Genomic DNA, 20263 nt, shown 5'->3' with positions numbered 1-20263 from the left:
AAGGTAGAGGGCATCTTACTAGTTTTGCAAGAGGAGGTGGTCGGTTTCTGAAAGGGGAGGTGCACGTGTGCTCTCTGCTGCATTCACCTGTTCCTTTATTGGACCTGAATTTGGTTCTTCAAATACTTGCTGATGCTCCATTTCAACCTCTGAGGTCAACTTCCATCAGGGACCTCATACTCAAGATGGTTTTTCTTGTGGCTGTCACCTCGACCCAGAGAATCTCCAAGCTTCAGGAGCTGTCTTTTTGAAATCCGTATCTCTCCTTTGAGGGGGGGTTTCAGTCTCCCTTTGCACAGTGCCTTCCTTTCTTCTTAAGATGATGTTTTTCCATTTCATGTGAATCAGGAGGTCTGTTTGCCTTCCTTTTTAGCAGAAGGCTGTGATCTTGTGGATCGGAGGCTATACAAGCTGGATGGCAATCAAACATCGCTGCAGTACCTGAAAGAGATGAATAAGTTTTGTATTTCAGATCACCTCTTTTGCTTTTCCATTGCTCTAGGATGGCTTTGATTGTGAGATGGATCAAGGCAGTTATTGAGGCTGCCTGTATTTGCAGAAATCGTCCAGTTCTCAGAGCTTGAGAGCTCACTCCACTCGGCCTCAGGGCACATTCTGGGTGGAGGCCCAGGTTGTTGCTCTGGAGGAAACCTTATGTACTGCAAGGGGACCAAATTTTTGCAGCTATGCAGTTTACAAGACTATTAAAAATTAGAAGCAAAAGGATAAGGGGAAGGGAGGTGAAGGTAGGAAGAGGGTGGAGAGTAACAAAATTGAGGAGGTGTGGGGAGGAGCCAAATGTGTCATGGAAAAGATGAGTTTTCAGGAGGGTTTTGAACTTACTGAGGTAACTGATAGCAGTTTCAAGTGAAATATTCAAACGAAGGGGGAGGGAAAGGAGAGGAGACTTGTTCTGAGCAGAGCCAGGTGTACAAGTGGGGCATAGGGAATGAAAAGTTTATTAATGTAAGCAGGGGCAATGGGAAGTCGACCTTTGAAATCAAGAAGGAGTACCTTAAACTTAATACGGACAGAGACTGGTACCCAGTCTTCTGTGTGGAGGAAAGGGGAAACATGATTGAAACGATGGTCACAGTGAAGGAGCTTAACTGCAATGGATTGAATGAGTTGGAGGCGTTTGAGAATAAAGGGGTAAGCCATCATAAAGTGTTACTATAGTCTAAGTGAATGATATTGACAGCTAGAAGCAGTGAATATGTGAGGGAAAGGGAGAGGAGAGAGTGAACAGTGAAGGGCAGAGAACAGTTGAAAGTGGCACCCAGTGGTTGTCATGTCATTCGTTTGTGAAACACTACAGGTTGGACATGATGGCCAGGGCCTGTTCGGACTTTGGCAGAGCCATCATTCAGGGAGCTTTGCCTTCCCTTGCCCAGTAAATCTGCTTCGGTACATCCTCACTTCTGCAGAACAGTATGGATAGAGGACAAGGAAGGTGAAATTTATATTTTACCCAATAATTTCCTTTCCTTTAGTCAGCTGTTCCATTCTGTAACCCGCCCTTGGACGATTAAGGCTTGGGATGCTTTGCTCTTTCCCATACAGTTTCAAAAAAAAAAAAAAATCAATTTAAACAATCCTGGAGTGTATCGGGTAGCGAGTGCCACTCTGTGGTGTTATGCTTGCTTAATGTTCATTCCAGCTGCAGGGATTGAAGGCGTATCAGTGTGCGTTACAAAGGGATCTTCTGCTACTTTGGCAGATGTATACTGGATCTTTCCACTCAGGACCCGCTAGTTTATATTGGTGAGGTCACTGGTAAAGACCAGCTTTTTCTCTACTTCCGCTTACTAGTAGGAAGTGGTAACGCCCACTTTTGCAGAATGATACAGCTGAGTAAAGGAAAAGAAATTATCGTGTAAGATATAACTTCGCCATAATCTCTGCTTGCATTGTGGGGAACAGATACATCCCAGTATGCTGAATGAATTATGAATAGGCAAATTAATTGAGATAGGCAAAGCCCCTGAATGCCAGATGGTGGGAGCATACGAGGCCCTAGGGAATCAGAGACGATAGTGAACCTACGCTGGACTTATTCTAGTGCAGCACACCATGACCTATAAATAAAATAAAAAATTAAAATCTGTTTCAAAATTGTCTTTTCCTATGATAGAAAGATGGTTAGAAGGAATGGCTAGTCCTCCTTCATGGTCCTCAAACTATATATTCTGTTCAAAGGGGGATATTGTCCTGGTGTTTGAAGCAGCTTGAGAAGGACAGACATGCAGATCCTGTCTTGGAAAGGCATTCCAGATAGGAGAGCTTTTACTCTTCTGTGATCAGAAAGATTTAGAGAGAAGGCATTAGAACTCACCTGGATCTCATTATTCTTCCAAAGTACTTTTGCAAGCTGATCAGACCACTGAATAATGTACTCAGGAGGTGAGGCCTGGTTTCTAAGTGCTTTATGAGGACTACCAAAGCAGATGTTTATTCGTATAGAGGAAGCAGAATCCTTGAATTTTGACTTTCGCTGTGTCCATAGTACAAATTATTGTCCTTGGTATAAATATTTGTTCAGAGCTATTGTGAAATAGGCTTAGTGACTGGAGTGAGAGGACTTGATAGCTGGGAATGGTTTAATTTAATTCTGGCATTTATAATCCATTTAACCATCAGGTTCAAGGTGGAGAAAATAAGCAGGTACCTTCTCTGTCCCTAGAGGGCTCACAGTCTGTACTTTTGGGTCACAAGGAACTACAGTGGGAATCGAACCCAGGATGCTGGGATCAAGGTCCGCTGCGCTAACTGTTAGGCCACCCCTCCACTCCACTGATGGGCATAGTCAAGGTTTCCTGTGTATCTTTAAATGCTGGATGACAAGTTCCTAGCAGACATATCATTCAGTTCTGTGGCAATGTTGGTAATGATGATGTATGTAAGGTCTGTGGTTAAAATAGTGGTTGACTTATGGTAAATTTAATGGAGTTAGCTTTTGAAGATAAACCTCTCTTTGGCCTACGTCTGAGTAAGACTGCAAAAGATCTGCCAGGTAAGTTGGTGTGATTACCCAACTCGCCCCTCTCTTGGTGTGTATCCATACTTAATTCTCTTTTATCTCCATTTTGTACTGTTGTCTTGGAGGAGGAGCAGCAGAGAGTCCTGAGGGGGGAGGGGTACACCAAGTGAGGGCTTCATAAAAGGACTTGGTGTTGGTCTGCTGTACCATTCATGATGCAAGTTTCAAGAGACTAAGAGAATTTGCAAGTATGAGTAATTTTTTAAAATGCTATTTATGGTAATTAAAAAATGATAAATATTAGTTATGCCAAATGTAACTTTTTTTCTGAGAGAATCTTATCATTTGTTTGAATAGATATCGAAAGTAGACTGCAAGGAGGTGCTAGACATTATCTGTAATCTGGAATCTGAGGGTCACGATAATACAGCATTTATTCTGTGCACCACATATCTCACTCATCAGCTTCAAACAGAAAACTTGGATTGCTCCTGGTAAGTAATTTTGTAAAGCCTTTTTCATACTTTACATGCAGAAATAGGCTCTTTATAAGATTGTATGGCTGTATAATGCACACATAAGTAGCACACTGACAAGATAGCATGTACTTATATTTGTGCTGTAAGTAGACCTTCCCCGGGCATAGTTTGGGTGGAGCCAAGAGGGAGTTGCAGTGTATTCGTGTGCACGTACACATGCGCGTTCAAACACGTGCACGCATTCACATTTAAGGATTTGGAGCGGATGTAAGTTTATTCAAAAAGTGAAGGCTTAAATACTCAAAATCTACAACACTTCATCCATGCTATATTAAAAAATAAAATATAGGGCTCTTTTTCCAAAGTGGTGCACTGAATGCGAAGAAGCCCATTTAGTTGCCATGGGCTTCTTTGCATTCACCACATGCTAATTGGTAGCACCGTTTTGTAAAAGGAGCCCATAGTGTTGTGGGACCATAATACCAAACGCAGTGAATGTTGCCCAATGAATGCAAATATTTCATTAGCAGCTCTTTGGTATTGTAATCATAAGTCCCATTGCCTTAGTGAACAATCATGTGAAAATCTTTTCTCAATCATCCAAACTAATTTCTTCAAAATCTGTGTTGAGAACATAATCAAAATCTTCAACAAAACATATCTTGCTATCACTGGTCCAAAGAAGAGAGGCTCAAAGCACAAGGCAAAATGTTAAGCGAAACATTGACAAGATCACGTATTACTACTACTACTTATCATTTCTATAGCGCTACTAGATATACGCAGCGCTGTACACTTGAACATGAAAAGACAGTCCCTGCTCGACAGAGCTTACAATCTAATTAGGACAGACAAACAGGACAAATAAGAGATAAGGAAATATTAAAAGTGAGGATGATAAAATAAGGATTCTGAACAAGTGAATAAGGGTTAGGAGTTAAAAGTAGCATCAAAAAGGTGGGCTTTTAGCTTAGATTTGAAGACGGCCAGAGATGGAGCTTGACGTACTTGCTCAGGAAGTCTGTTCCAGGCATATGATGCAGCAAGATAAAAGGAACGGAGTCTGGAGTTGGCGGTGGAGGAGAAGGGTGCAGATAAGAGAGATTTACCTAGTGAATGAAGTTCCCGGGGAGGAGTGTAGGGAGAGATGAGAGTGGAGAGGTACATGCACTTATAAGTCAATAAGAGGAATTTGAACTGTATGCGGAAACAGATAGAATCCCTGAGATACACCAACTGACAGTGGGATAGAAGTAGAGGAGGATCCACCAGAGTATACACTAAAAGTACGCTGGGAGAAATAAGAAGAAAACCAGGAAAGAACAGAGCCCTGAAATCCAAGTGAGGACAGCGTATCAAGGAGTATGCTGTGATCAACAGTGTCAAAAGCAGCAGATAGATCGAGAAGGATGAGGATAAAATAGAGACCTTTGGATCTGGCCAGGAACAGGTCATTGGAGACTTTAGCAAGCGCTGCTTCAGTTGAATGAAGGGGGTGAAAGCCAGATTGAAGTGGATCAAAAATAGCTTGAGATGAAAGAAAGTCAAGGCAACGGTGGTGAAAAGCACATTGAAGTATCTTGGGTAGGAGTGGAGGAGTGGCCTAGTGGTTAGGGTGGTGGACTTTGGTCCTGGAGAACTGAGTTCGATTCCCGGCACAGGCAGCTCCTTGTGACTCTGGGCAAGTCACTTAACCCTCCATTGCCTACCGCATTGAGCCTGCCATGAGTGGGAAAGCGCGGGGTACAAATGTAACTAAAATAAAAAAAATAAAATAAAGATGGGGCGATAGTTGGAAGAACAGGCAGGGTCCAATGAAGGTTTTGAGGTATTGAATGAAGGTATTGAGTCATAAGGTTTTGAGGTATTCAATGAAGGTATTGAGTCATAGCTTTGCAACTTGACATGACACTTCACTGTTTAAAAGTAAAAATTAAAAAATCAATTTCTCTGCAGTTAAACAAAAACAGGGTTTCAGCAATTGCAGTTTACATGTGCATCCAAACTTGACTATATAAATAGATAACTATATCCCATCAATACCAAATAACATTTTTGAAAAAAAAGACCACTTTCATTCTCCCCAGATTATTCTCAGGCAGTGTAACAAAAGCTATAAAATGGCACCCATCCAAATATCCAAGTTCAAAAATTGAAAGAGCCAATAAGAGAGAAACCATGTTACATCTATCCACTAATCAGATTAAACTAAAGTCATCCATTCGATTGAATCATTCAGTCTAAAGAGAGGAAGCTGTGTGCAATTTGTGAATCCAGAATTGTTCATGATAAACCAGCTTCTGTACTCTTGTTATCTCCAGGGGGATTTGGGGGTGGGGGATGTAAGCAGTGACTCACCATCTGTGTTTTTTTGTAGAATAAGCCATAGCAATCTAGTGACACTAGGGGATCTTGTTTCTTTTGTGGTGTGACTATGGCTTTTAATTTTTTTTTTTAATTTAATATAGTGAAGTGTTACAGATGTTGAGCTATTATAAAGTAGGCATAAATTACCCCATTTTGTATTTTTCAGATACCCAGTAATAAAATGACCTCCTTTCAGTGTTGATAAATTTATGGAAAGCTACTGTGTTGCCCAGAATTCCCCCAGGAATAATCTATTGCTTATTGACAGTGAAATCCAATTCTCTGTTTTCATCTGAGTTTTAGTATTGTTGCTCCAAATGTACTTTTCTTTATTGTAAATTCTTATCATTATGCTTTTGATTTTCTTTGTTTGATACACATTATCCTGATTCCTTTAACCAACTTCATAATCCTTATTCATATTATGTGTTTTCATAATGTTCCTTACTCACTCTTCTTTACCCAATTCTGGAGCCATTTCCAAATCATCAGTCTCAGTAGATCTACCTCCTTCCCATAACCTTTTGGTTAAATGTAATCTGCTGTGTCACTAAGGAACCTATCCAGAACCCAGTGACTGTGACACTTTGACCTACTCCATGCTTTTTACTTTGGATAGATTATTTGCATAATTCTGTTTTTGCTTCCCATTCAATAGGGAGCTGACTCTGTTCTGGAGCAAATTGCAAAGAAGAATTGATCCTTCTTTAGATTCTTTTCTAGAGAGATGTCGACAGTTTGGTGTCATAGCCAAAACTCTACCACACTTATTTTTCTTGATAAGAGTTGTACATGCAGAGGTAAGCAGTTCATTTTAACTGTGCTAGTAATTTTATTAAGAATAAGGGTAGGAGTAATATAGAACATTATGTGGTAAGCATCCTCACTGTTGGAAAATAGTGTTCCGTTACGTAGCTTCCCACCATTCCAGAACCTGTGGGATAGTTGTGTCCATCAGCCAGCAGATGGAGATAGAGAACTGAAAACTGAGCTGAGACATACCTCTCAGCATCCAGTCCAGCTCCTCAGCACATGGATGGACACACTTTTCATCCTCTGATTCTGAGTGATTTTCTCCTGGTCCAGTTGGTCAGCTGGTCTCCAGTTGAGCTTTGTGGGTGACTTGAGTCTGCAGAGTCATATCTGGAGGTCTTCAGATCCCTGTCTCTGGTGCCCCGCAAATTTACTTCTTCCCTTCAGCTCTCTCCTGTTTCCTGTGGAGCTGTCCTTTCCAGCACAACAACCTTTAAAAAAAAAAAAGAGAGAGAGAGAGGAAGTGGAAGTGACGTCAGCTGAAGCAATGGCAGTTCAGGGTTAAGGCTTCGTTCGAGCTGCTTGATATACATGCTGTTTCACCCCCACCCCACCCCCGATTGCCTTCTCCACAGAGACTTTTTTTTTGGTGCAGCGGATCTCCTGTAGGATGGCATCTTGTAAAAAGTTGGAAGCCAGTAAATCCTTGGCTTCATACCGGGTCAAAAGCTCTAATAAGGCTAGAGAGGTGGAATTGCATAACTGCACTGGCGGTAGACTCCGAGTGGAGGACAACTCGGGCACCGATTCAGATGCTTCCTGCAGTGCACTTCAAGCGTGAGCTATCAAGAAGTGGATATAGGAGCTCAAAGCAGACTTTCAACTAGTGCACCAGGATTTGAAATTTACCCTTGCAGGGATTAAACAAGAGCCGGGAGCTATGTTGGCAGGACAGGAGAAGATAGAGGGGAGACTCGCTCATTGTGAGGAATGTACTGAGGAGATGCAATCTTTCTGTGACTCCCAGAGCACAGAAACCAAGCTACTCAGGGGCCGAGTTGAAGACTTGGAGAGTACAGGTAATCTCCGTCTTAGAGGTGTCCCGAAGGAAGCATTTTTTGTGAATTGCACGGAGGTGTTTCAAGTTATTATACTTTTTGCCAAACTTCAACAAAATCCTCACAAATGAGCATATTGATATTTTTTGAAAAATTTTTAATAGATTTTTTTATACATTAAACATACAAAAAAGGAAGGAAAAACCCTCATCTGACTCCTTTTCTTTATCAGTCAAAACGCCTTAAATTTCTTGGAGTACAAAATGTCATCATTGGCTAAAAAACCTTCCCACTTTCCTTAATGGTGTGTTTATTTCAAATTTTAAGCAAACAACACAAAACAATGAGCAACTACTTAGCTTTTAGCTCGTATCGCTTTGCTGGATCTCTTTCCCTTAATGGTATTCCACAGCCGACCGTGGCCAAGGTTTCATGACCTTCAGGACTCGTGGAAGAAAAGTTTGACGTGCAAGGATCCAGTTACCACGTCTGGTGTTGAGGAGCTCCTTGCCTTGGGCCAGATGGCCTGGAGTGGTGTTGCCGACTGAAGTCAGGATGACCCATCAATTGACTAGAAACGAGCAATCTACCTGGTCCTAGGAAGGTGGTCTAGGTGATGTTTGACCACACCATGACAATGGCTTACATTAAGCAAGGAAGGATCCAGAGTGCAGCAGTAGCTCTGAAGGTGTTGAACTTCTGCAGCTGGCAAGCACAACACGAGTGAAAGTGAGGAGAGTTCCAAATAACCGAGGCAAACAAGAAGTAAGAGCATCCAAGAGTTTATCAGCCAAAGTCAGCTGACCCAAGAAGACCCTATACGGGCCTTGTATTGGCTAAACGCCTTCCTCAAGGGTCTAAAACATAAAAATTTGAATAAAAAACAGCCATTAGCGCTGGACTAGTGCTCTCGTTTACTGGCACAGTATACTGGAAGACCCCTACCACTGCAAGTAACGAGCACAGCCATCATCTTTGCGGGTAACGTACAGATACATGCAAAAAAGGGACATTATGTGCCCTGATGCTCGTATTCCTGTACCACCTCAAATCCTACGCCAGTTCTGGCGTAAAGGCTAGAGAAGACTGTGCTGAAAAATGAGGTGTGGCCTTGGACCATACTTTCTGCCTGCATAAAACCAACGGTCAGTTGTTATCCCTCTTCCTCCCCCACCTCCTTGGACTTTTGGTTCTGGTCAACTCATTTTTGTGGCTGTGTGAAAAATACACTCTAAAAAAAATATCTAAGCTTAAGGTTTTACATGCGGCCTGTTTGCTGATAGCTTAAAACGATTCCAGAGTTGCAATGTTTGAAACTTCCAGTTGAAATGTGTGCAGGAAGGACTTGGCAGCAGTGGTAGGTGCCGGGCTGTTTTAGTCGAGCACAAGCATATGCCAGCACCATTGTCTTGCATTATGTCCTCATGATCACAGCTAATATCGTGCATATCATTATATCATTTGCATACTATTAGCTTCGATCATGAGGGAGTTAGTTTTGGGCGCTACTGAGGCTGTATTTTCTACCGCTGTTCTGAACAGCGCCAGAGTTTTGATCATCTGAGCTTGAATTATTACAACCATTACGGAAATGTATTGTTATAGGAAGATTACCTCTTTGATCTGTATCTTGATTGTGGTCCGCCTTGAGCCATTTCGGTAAAGCAGAATAAAAATGCCAGTTAATTAGATTGGAGTAGGTTGAGTCACTGGCTATTAGCTCAGCGACGACTTGGTTGGCCCTTTGTTTCCTTGTGAAGCTCTACAAAATTGATGTGCTCACTAAGGTTGACTCGGTCTTTGGCAGAGCAGTTAGGGAGGACCTTGTATTGCTTTTGTACATCCCATGCCTTGGAAGATGGCTGCTTTAGGGATTTTTCTTGGATCCAGTTTGCTCTCCCTCACTCTGTTGTATAGTAGTAATACTTTATATGTATACCCGAGTTTGATTTGTCCCTGCCTTTCTCAGGGCACAGACCGTAAAAGTCTGCCTAGCACTGTATAATTAATTGATATTGAGGGATAATCTGTATGGGGACAGATTGGTGTATGCAGTTTTGGACCTTTTCCTGCTTTGGCAGTGGCATAACTGGAGAATTCCAGAGTGCACTAGCCCTGTACTGGTTATGTCACTGGAGTAGTTCAGTTTCTCTACCTTCATCTGCTGGTTGGGAAGGACACAGTTGCTTGTCTGGACTGGTCTAGCAGGACTCAAGGAAAGACAATTAACAGGCATGAATAAATTTCACCTGTAAGTTAATGTCTGTAACAAATCTCCCTTTTTTTCTGTATATAAATATTTGCCTGCTTCCATATCAGGTTGTGGCAGTTTCCCTTTATCAGATAGCTAATAAGAACTGCGATACTTAACTGCATTCGAGTTAAATGATAAGTAGTAGTAGTAGTAGTAGTACTAGTAAATTGAGTTGTACCTGTAGTTTTTAAAAATGTTTTTATTAAAGATGATCAAAGGTCACTTGTTGCATGGCATTGGATTCACAGTGAATAATTTCCTTAATTAACATGAATTTCCAACCTCCCTCCTCAAATTATTTTGACAAAAACTTAAGTTTCTAGTTTAGTTGTTTTTGTTCTAAATATAAGCCTTTTGATTATGGAAGAAATTTTTTTTTTTGGGGGGGGGGATTAAGCTTTTCTGGATTGCTACACAAGCTTTGTGTTGGCCTTTGAGGTTGGCACTTGATTTGAAAACTTAGTACTAGTCAAATATTTTTAGATCTTTCGGGATTTTTGGGAAGATCTTTCATTTTTTTTCTTTTTGCTCTGTTTTATTACTTTTTTGTTTGACTTTGGGTCTTTTCACTAAAGTACACAAACATTTTGCAAGTACTGCACATTAGTGGCAAAAATTAACATGCATAACTGCAGTGTGTTGGGTGCATGCCCAGTACTCGTACAGTTAACGCATATTAAGCATACTGTCTCTGTGTTAAGTGTATTACAGATAATGTGATGTACTGTGGGGTAATTCCCTGCAATGCAGTTAACACATCAGCATGTGCTGTCAAACCATGTGTTTAATTGTCAGACCAGCTGAGCACTAACAGTGCTAAATACCCATGTTAACTGCTTAAAGTACCTTTGAAAAGAGCCTTCTTTATTTCTTACCTTGTTTTGTTATCTTAATTTTGTGATTTAAATATATTTGCTCAGATGTGTTTATGTGTGGAGGGGGAATTTCAGCTTGGATAGTCAGGGGCACCTGTCAAACTGAAACTGAGAGATTACATTTAGTCACAAATGTTTGATTAGTCTTTACCATGCCCTCACTGAACTTGGTTGGTCAATTAGGATCAGTAAGGGTTCCACTACTACACCTTGGATCAGAACTGAGGCTCTCAAAGCACTCTGTATTGCCTTGGCAATGAAATCATGAACTAGGTCTGTACTAATGATGTTGAGTTTAATTGGCACAGCAATCTAGGTTTATTCCTTGTGAGTTTATGTCCATATGAGACAAGCCCGGAGGAGACAGAGTTCAGTTTTCACATGCTGCTTGGAGCATCAAGGACATTGGGTCACTTTGACCTTGTGCCATTTTTATTTAACCCGGTAAAACATTTGTACTGAACTGAAAGGTAACATTTTGTGTTTTCTGTGTTAAAGCACCTTTTAGCAGTATTTCTTTATTTGGTGACAGCATTCCGCTCTTAACTTGTTAACTACAGGGTTGGAAAAATTCTGTGCTTCTGGTTGTCTGGGAAACTAAAATTATATTGCAGGTGCCTGCTTTGTGCACTCCTGTTGGGTTGGATTGAGTAGGATGCACTGGTGGTAGGCTAGAATCACTTACTAGAGGTGATAGATGTGGGAGTATTGGGAGAGAACTATGTGCTGAAATGACTTCTGCCTAGACATCAGTGAGGGACTGCTTATCAATGCTGCTGAACAAGGAGTGCATGTTGGTGCAGTCTCCAGGTTGTTGGGAAGGTGAAACTGTACAGTCCTCATCTTAGTGGTGGGAAGGTGCCGGCGCAGCTCCCATCTGGCTGACAGATAATACATAACTGCAGCCTATTGCGGGCCTTGCTAGAATGTAACATACATAGGGGCTCATTTTCAAAGCACTTAGCCTTACAAAGTTCCATAGTAACCTATGGAGCTTTGTAAGGCTAAGTGGTTTGAAAATACGCCTCATAGTAACATAGTAGGTGATGGCAGAAAAAGACCTGTACGGTCCATCCAGTCTGCCCAACAAGATAAACTCATATTCGTTATTGTATATGTATACCTGACCTTGATTTTTTTCAGGGCACAGACCGCAAAAATGTGCCCAGTACTAGCCCCGCACCCCAAACACCAGTGCTGCCACCCAATCTCTGCTAAGCTTCTGAGAATCCATTCCTTCTGAACAGGATTCCCTTTTGTTTATCCCACGCGTTTTTGAATTCCATTACCGTTTTCATCTCCGCCACTCCCGCGGGAGGGCATTCCAAGTATCCACCACTCTAAATTTAAGATGATTAATGGAGATAGAAGAGCTACAATTAGCCAGACTGTGTGGGGGGTGGGAGGGGGAAGGAAGCTGGGAGAGGGAATTTGAAGAAGAAAAGCAGTCTCCCAATAAAATACACCCCCCCCCCCCAAAAGATAAACATAACCCTTCAGATGATGTTAATTACATTGAATGTTGTTTTTTTTTTTTTTTTTTTTAATGGAAAGGCATGTCATAAATTATATTCCTTAGCATCCTGCTAGATCAGCCCAGATGAGTCTGTTATGTCCCTCAAGCAGCAGATGAAGACTGAGAAAACGACGACAAATTAGTGATGTCATCACTAGTATAAGGAGTGGTGTAATCCTGGAACTTAGGAGAAGAACAAGAGTGTTCTGCAGAAAACAAATGGCAAAAAACAGAGATGGCCACGGGAATAATGATGTCACCGAAGCCACATTCTGTTTATAAATTTTGTTGACCTGACATGGCTGTGTTTTGGCAATGCCTGCATCAAGGGCCCTTGTTTTCTTAGCCTCTCATCAGTCGAACCAACAAAATACTGCAGACCACAAAAGAGTGTGATGATTTTCTTTCTCTGTGCCATTTTGACATAGCATTGTTCATGGTTTTGCTTCATAACCTTTTTTCAGGGCCCTGTGCAATGGCATGCACTAGCTCCATTGTATGCAGATCTCATATATTCATATTCATTGTGGGTATCCTGAAAACCTGACTAGCTAGGTTTGTCCCGAGGACTGGGTTGAGAACTGCTGTTCTATGATGATGATAAAGTGTTTCAGATTTGTTTTGGCAATAGTTGTACTGGCAAATTCTAGAGTTAGACCACTCCTTACACTAGTGATGGACATCACTGATTTGTCAGTGTTCTCTGCCCCTATCTGCTGGTTGGGGTGCGCATAATCCATTCATATGTAGCAGGATTCAGGGAGAGAAAATTAGCAGATAAGAACAAAGTTCACCATAAATATTACAAAAATAGTAGAAGCAAAAAAAGAATAATTCTAAATAAAAATGTTGTGTTGCTTAATAATTTACCTGCTGCCTATATTCTAAATAGTTTCCACCCTGATTATCTACAAACTGGGTTGCATTAGACATTGTTGCTGAATGTTATGCAGTACAGTAAATATGCCTCTATTCAGGGGGGGATCATGTGTAACCAGTCTGTTAGTGGCCACATACTGGAATCCATAATAAATATTTTTTAATTACTTTGGTTTTTGGAGCTCCTCTAGATGTTGCAAGAGTTGAGTGGCCTTGCGCAAAGGACATATGGTTATCACTGGTGCAATTTCCAAGTTTTCTAGTAAAAGTTGTCAAATATAATTTTATTTAAGGATTTATATTTCACCATATCCATAGTTCAACCTATGCATAGTATTGATTTTAGAAAATTATTTCAAATAATTTTTTTTTGTCTTCTATATAGGCAGAAGAAGTGGGACTTTCAGTTTCTGTGCTTCTGTGCATGCAAGCTCTTCAGATTAAATCAAATGAAAATGATGAAATGAAGACCTCTGTGTGCAAGACAATTTCATGCCTTTTATCAGAAGATCTTGAGGTTAAAAGAGCTTGCCAATTAACAGAGTTCTTACTTGAACCAACCATTGATGCATATAATATGCTGGAAGAACTCTATCTGCAACCAGATCAAAAATGTGATGAAGAAAACGCCCAGGTTCCAAATTCACTGCGTTGTGAGCTCTTGTTGGCTTTGAAGGCTCATTGGCCTTTTGATCCAGAATTTTGGGATTGGAAAACATTAAAACGCCAATGCCTTAAACTGTTAGAAATTGAAGCTTCTGAGTCTGAAGACAATGAAAGTGGCAATGAAATATCCATTAATGAACCTGATGTTTTAGAGAAACATTCAAGTGACTATGAAGATGCTAAAGAGCTTCCAGATTTCAAATTCACCAACATAAGTCAGCAAACAGATAAAGCAAAAGTGAAAAAGCCAGTTGGGTCTTCTGAAAGATACCAGAGATGGCTTCAGTATAAATTCTACTGTGTGATGTGTAAAAGGGAAGTTATAGAGGCTCGAATACTTCATCATTCTAAAATGCACCTGAAAGATGGTGTTTATACCTGTCCGGTATGTTTAAAGAAGGTGAAGAAAAAGGAAATATTTGTGTCACATGTAATGGAACACGTAAAAATGCCACTTAGGCACCAGCGTAGAAAGAAACTTCTGGTGAAAAAAGAACACAGAATCTCAAGATCGAAGAAGAAAATACCTAGTGTCTGTTCTGCAGAACATGAGGAAAGTAATCAGTTATATGATCAAACTTCAAGTGACCCACTGGAATATGTTATGTTCAGCCGTATAGAAGACTATCACTTACAAGACAAAGACTTGTATCCATGCCCTGGAACAGACTGCTCCAGAGTTTTTAAACAGTTTAAATACTTAAGTGTTCATCTGAAGGCTGAACATCAAAGTGATGATGAAAATGTGAAACACTATTTGGAAATGAAAAATAGGAGAGAAAAATGTTCTTTTTGCAGGCGACATTTCATGACAAGGTTTCATTTACAGAAGCATGAAAGAGTGCATTTTGGTCCTCAGCCTTATATGTGTCTGTCTATAGACTGCAATGCTAGATTTAATTCAGTTAATGCATTACTAAGTCACAGACAAACACACAATGATCTGCAGTATAAATGTGAGTTAAATGGTTGCAATGTTGTTTTCAGTGACTTGGCACAGCTGTATCACCATGAAGCTCAGCACTTTCGGGATGCCTCATACACTTGTACCTTTCTTGGCTGCAAAAAGTTCTACTATTCTAAAACTGAGTTTCAGGATCACCTTATAACACATGATCTTAAAGAAAAACAAACAAATCAGGCACCAATTAAATCTGAAGACTCAATTACAGTAGAAAACGAAATCAAACTTGATAAATCTCAGTTAGTTAAGCAGGTGGATGCCCCCCAAAATCCAGTTGTACCTGAAATTTCTAATTCATGTGCGCATCCTGCTGCTAATCAAGTAAATGCACAGGTTAAAGAGGAAAATGTGTCTGAGGAAGTAAATAATGGTAACCATATAACACTTTTAGAAAACCATAATTCAAGTACTTTGAAAAAAACACAGATATCCCTTGAAGTAATTGGAAAAGGAGAGAGAACTCAAACTGTCACAAGTATTCCAGCAGGCAGTGGAAAAGTAAAATTGTCTTGTTTAAGGGAACAGTGTTCCAATGCCATAGTTTGCTTTGATGGCAAAAAATTTGCATGTGGGTATGAAGACTGTGGTTTTACATGCAAAACAGCAAGGATTATACAAAAACATCTTCGTAAGGTTCATCCGCAGCATTTCAAACTCCAGAAAAGGCCAAGGATTGAGACTAAAAATTTTATCAAACTATTCAGCAACAGTCAAAAGAGTACCAGGAAAATTAGGACAGGGAATAAACATAGTTTCAAAACACATACAGGTTTTCAGAATAAAAATATAACTTGCACATCAAATTCCAGGCGAAAAAATGTCCAGAAAGAAGACGGAAATCTTCTCATCCAAGAAACCTCGGCTTCTCTTGATTGTAAAGGGCCAATTACCGAGGAGGTCATAATGGAACTTCTATCACGCTTGAAACATTTAACTCTGCAGAATTCCAATAAAAACTGTTCAACACAGAAACAGTTTTCAACATTGCAGACTGGTACTGCCTCCCTCAAATCAGTAAATCAGACTGTATCAGGATCACGTTCTCAAGGGCATCCGGAAATTGCTCCCAGCCAATATCTTATCCAGCTAGCAGCTAAACCCTTTTCCTGTGAACTTCAGGGTTGCACATATCAATGTGTGACTAGACAAGCTCTATTAATGCATTATGTTAAAAAACACAACTATTCAAGGGATAAAGTCCTCCAGTTGAGCAAGTTTAAATATAAGTATTCACCATTCGAATGTCATATTTGTCCGAGTGCATTTACAAGGAGAACACACCTTAGAATACATTATAAAACAAACATCAGCTAAGCAACTCAAAAGTAAGTGGCAAGATATTCACTGCTGCCAAATTTTCTGAAAAAATACAAGAACCTACTGTACAGAAACTGAAGAAAAGAAGTAGTAGCTACTCAGATTCTGCTTTCCATAACAGCGATGCTGAAGACAAAAGAGGGTACTCTGAACAGCGACTGAAGCGTAAAATCCATCGCCCCCAAAACAGAGACTATTGCTCTGAAACAGATATTGATTCCATGTCTGAAGAAACAGAGACTAGCTTCATCAGGAAATCTGAATTTTCAGCCTTGGACAGCCATTCAGATGACCTGGAAACAAAAGAAGGAAGGGGAAGCAAAAGAACAGTCGCAAAAGGGAATACATGCTATATGCTGAATAAATACCACAAACCATTTCACTGTATTAACAAAAACTGTAATTCATCCTTCACCAATCAAACAGGTTTGGTCCGTCATTATAGAACTGTGCATCGATATAATAGAGAACAATTATGCTTGGAAAAAGACAAAGCAGGAACAAAAAAAGAGCTTGTGAAATGTAAAAAAGTATTTATATGTAAATATGAAGACTGTAGTAAGAGCTTCTTGTGCAACAGAACACTTGCTAAACATAACCGTGACTATCATAACTTTGACAGTGAAAACGATCAAAAAGTGCTGTCATTAAGTGAATCTGCAGAGTTTTCTAGTAACCATTCTAAGGGACTTGCCATGTTTTACGCTTGTAACAAGCTGAAGCGTCATCAGATGGAAGACGGTAGCACTGAAGGAGAAATACAAAATGATTTTGAAATTCGTTGTGACTTAAATGGCTGTGATAGACATTTTTCACGTTACGGTGTTTACTCACAACATGTCTATCGTCAACACAGGGAATATTATGATGACCTTTTTGGTAGATTAGGAGAGTCAGAGGCAGTGGACAAAGTGGAGACTCTTAGAGGAGACAGTGAACAGGAATGTGCAAAAGAAAATCGCCGGTGTGTTATAAATCAGGTCAGCAAGAAAAAAGCAAGGTCTTCTGGGTCAAAACTTAAACGTTTAATACAGTTTAGAACAAGAGAGGAAGCTCAAAATATGTGTTCAGAAGAGATAGAACACACACAGTTTCCTTGTATGATACAAGGGTGTTTATCTGTAGTGAAATTAGAAAGCAGTATTGTAAGACATTATAAACGCACACATCACCTGGAGGCTAGTTATGTGGACAAGCATTATCATAAACTGATCATGTGTGTTAAATATGATCTAGAAGACCTAGAAATTAATGTGGATCCCTGTTCAGAAAAATTATATTTGAAAAAAAAGAATGTTATCCACTTTGTACAGAAAAATACAACACACACATCTCAGTCATGTGAAAATGAAGAGTGTACTATTCAGAATGATCTTTCTGTCTCTCAAGATAAAGAAATTGAAGATCAGGATAAATGTGTAGTGGAAAATAATGTGGTCAGTGAGAAAGATCCCCTGCTCTGTAGAACCACAATAAACCATAATTCAAATGCACATTGTTTTGAAGATCCACCTTTATGTAAAGTTGAAGAAGTCTTACCTGAAAGTAGTGTGAAAGAGAATAAATCAGTTTTCCATGCTTCTCCATCACCTTTGAAAAGGAAACATGATGATGATTGTGAACGTAACTCAGTATATGAGGATATTAGAAGTACTTCTGGAAGTGCTTCAAAAGAAAAATATCAAAAACATTCACTAACCAGAACAATTGATTTAAAATCCTTCAAACCAATGGGGTTTGAATCCTCATTTTTGAAGTTTATTCAGGAGAGTGAGGAGAGAGACGACGATTTTGATGAAGACAGTGAGTGGGAGCCAGTAGAACACAGCCCAATAGATGATATGGAAATTGAGAGTGAAGGGAACAATAGTGGGACATGTAGGACTTCTACTGATGAAAAGCAAAACATTACTATACCTCGAGCAAAAAATGGATCTGCATTACATGAGAAAATTTCAGCAATCCAGCCTTTGCTCTCTTCTATTGAGTCACCAACAGCACCATCTTTACAGAACCTGAGGGACATATTGGACAAGGCATTAAATGACTGTGGAGACCTTGCCTTAAAACAACTTCATTATTTACGCCCAGTTGTTGTCCTAGAGAGATCCAAATTTTCCACACCCCTTATTGATTTGTTTCCATCAAAAAAGACTGATGACCTTTGTGTAGGAAGCTCATAACGAATAATTTTGTTCATAGCTAGATTGCCTCTGGTATATTGAAAAAGGGGGAAAGAGGATTTCCAATTCCATTAACTCTTGCAGAGCAGAAAGGTGCTCTGGGGGTAGAATACACAGTTTTTAATTCCATGAATGTATTATATCTGTGTAGACAGTATTGACAAAACACACTTGGCTTGTTCCCCCAGTCGTTTGAAGAACTCAAATGGTCTGCTTTTTTGGTGCTAACATATTAAAATACTGGGGCTTCCTCTTGCAAGGTAAATGTGCATGATTGTATATGAAGTAAGTTAAGTACCAAGGTACTTTGCGCGGTATAAAAAGTTCTTACTTGATTTGAATGTGCGCTTTAGCGTGCTTTGTGTAATATATTGTACACTACAGCATCTTATATTTTTTTGAGTTATGAGTTTCAATAAATTACAGTTTTTCACCCATTTTATTTATGGTACAATAAACTTTCATACAAGATTTTCATTGTAACTTATGGTGTTTTAAATATTTACAGAATCGTGTGTGGCTACTGTGACATGCAGTATACAGATTTCAGAGTTACAGGATCCAAACAGTGTTTCTTAAATGGCCTATAAAAACTAATATTTCTTGACTTTCTCATTAAAACTTTTATTAGGACTGTCTGCTTTGAATATTTTTTGAATGGTGGGAAAGTAATGTAATCAATAATGGAAGATATGAAACAAAACTAGTAGGCGACTGCTGCACACCTTAACAACATAAGATTTGCCCTACTGGGTCAGACCAAGGGTCCATCCATTCTGGGTCACTAGTATCTGGTAGAGTCCCAAAATGTAGCAAAATTTCATGTTTGTTAACCCCAGGAATAATCTATGGCTTTCCCCATGTTTACCTTAATGGTGTATGGTCTTTTCATCCAGGAATTTGGCCAAATCTTTTTGAAACCCAGCTGCATTAACTGCTTTTACCACTTGTTCCTGCACTGAGTTCCAGAGCATAACTATATGTTGATTGAAAAAAGAATTTCTCCTACTCGTTTTAAATGTGTCACTATCAGGGGCATTTTCGAAAGAGAATGGCGCCCATCTTCCGACACAAATCGGGAGATGAGCGTCCTTCTCTCAGGGTCGGCCTAATCAGCATAATCGAAAGCCGATTTTGGGCGCCCTCAACTGCAGTCCGTCGTGGGGATGACCAAAGCTCACGGGGCCGTGTCGGAGGCGTAGCAAAGGCGGAACTGGGGCGTGCTTAAGAGATGGGCGTCCTTGGCCGATAATGGAAAAAAAGAAGGGCGTCCCTGATGAGCATTTGGTCGACTTTACTTGGTCCATTTTTTTCATGACCAAGCCTCAAAACGTTGCCCGAACTGACCAGATGACCACAGGAGGGAATCGGGGATGACCTCCCCTTACGCCTCTAGTGGTCACCAACCCCCTCCCACCCTAAGAAAAAAATTTTAAAACATTTTTTGCCAGCCTCTGTGCCAGCCTCAAATGTCATGCCCAGCTCCATGACAGCAGTATGCAGGTCCCTGGAGCAGTTTTAGTGGGTGCAGTGTACTTCAGGCAGGTGGACCCAGGCCCATCCCCATCCCCCCCCCCCCCCCCACCTGTTACACTTGTGCTGGTAAATGTGAGCCCTTCAAAACCCACTGTACCCACATGTAGGTGCCCCCCTTCATCCCTTAGGGCTATGGTAGTGGTGTACAATTGTGGGTAGTGGGTTTTGGGGGAGGGGTTGGGGAGCTCAGCACCAAAGGTAAGGGAGCTATGCACCTGGGAGCAATTTGTGAAGTCCACTGCAGTGCCCCCTAGGTACCCGGTTGGTGTCCTGGCATGTCAGGGGGACCAGTGCACTACGAATGCTGGCTCCTCCCACGACCAAATGCCTTGGATTTGGTCATTTTTTAGATGGGCGTTCTTGGTTTCCTTTATCGCCGAAAACCGGGTACGACCATCTCTAAGGTCAACCTAAATGTTGAGATTTGGGTGTCCCT

The 20263-nt window shown here is 40.5% G+C and overlaps 1 protein-coding gene across 1 annotated transcript in view; it reads left to right on the top strand.

Moving 5' to 3' along the window:
• RLF (rearranged L-myc fusion) overlaps positions 1–18762 on the top strand; it is a 94330-nt gene extending 75568 nt beyond the window's left edge. Inside the window, 4 exon segments of the mRNA XM_030218064.1 lie at positions 3338–3474; positions 6485–6626; positions 13547–16085; positions 16088–18762. Coding sequence (XP_030073924.1) covers positions 3338–3474; positions 6485–6626; positions 13547–16085; positions 16088–18291 — 5022 coding nt within the window. The 3' untranslated portion in view covers positions 18292–18762.
• Positions 18763–20263: the final 1501 nt, after the last annotated feature.

Source organism: Microcaecilia unicolor, chromosome 11 (assembly GCF_901765095.1).
Source record: "Microcaecilia unicolor chromosome 11, aMicUni1.1, whole genome shotgun sequence".
Lineage (NCBI taxonomy): Eukaryota > Metazoa > Chordata > Amphibia > Gymnophiona > Siphonopidae > Microcaecilia > Microcaecilia unicolor.
Note: the sequence above shows the minus strand (reverse complement) of the source record. Positions and strands in the feature narration are given on the sequence as shown.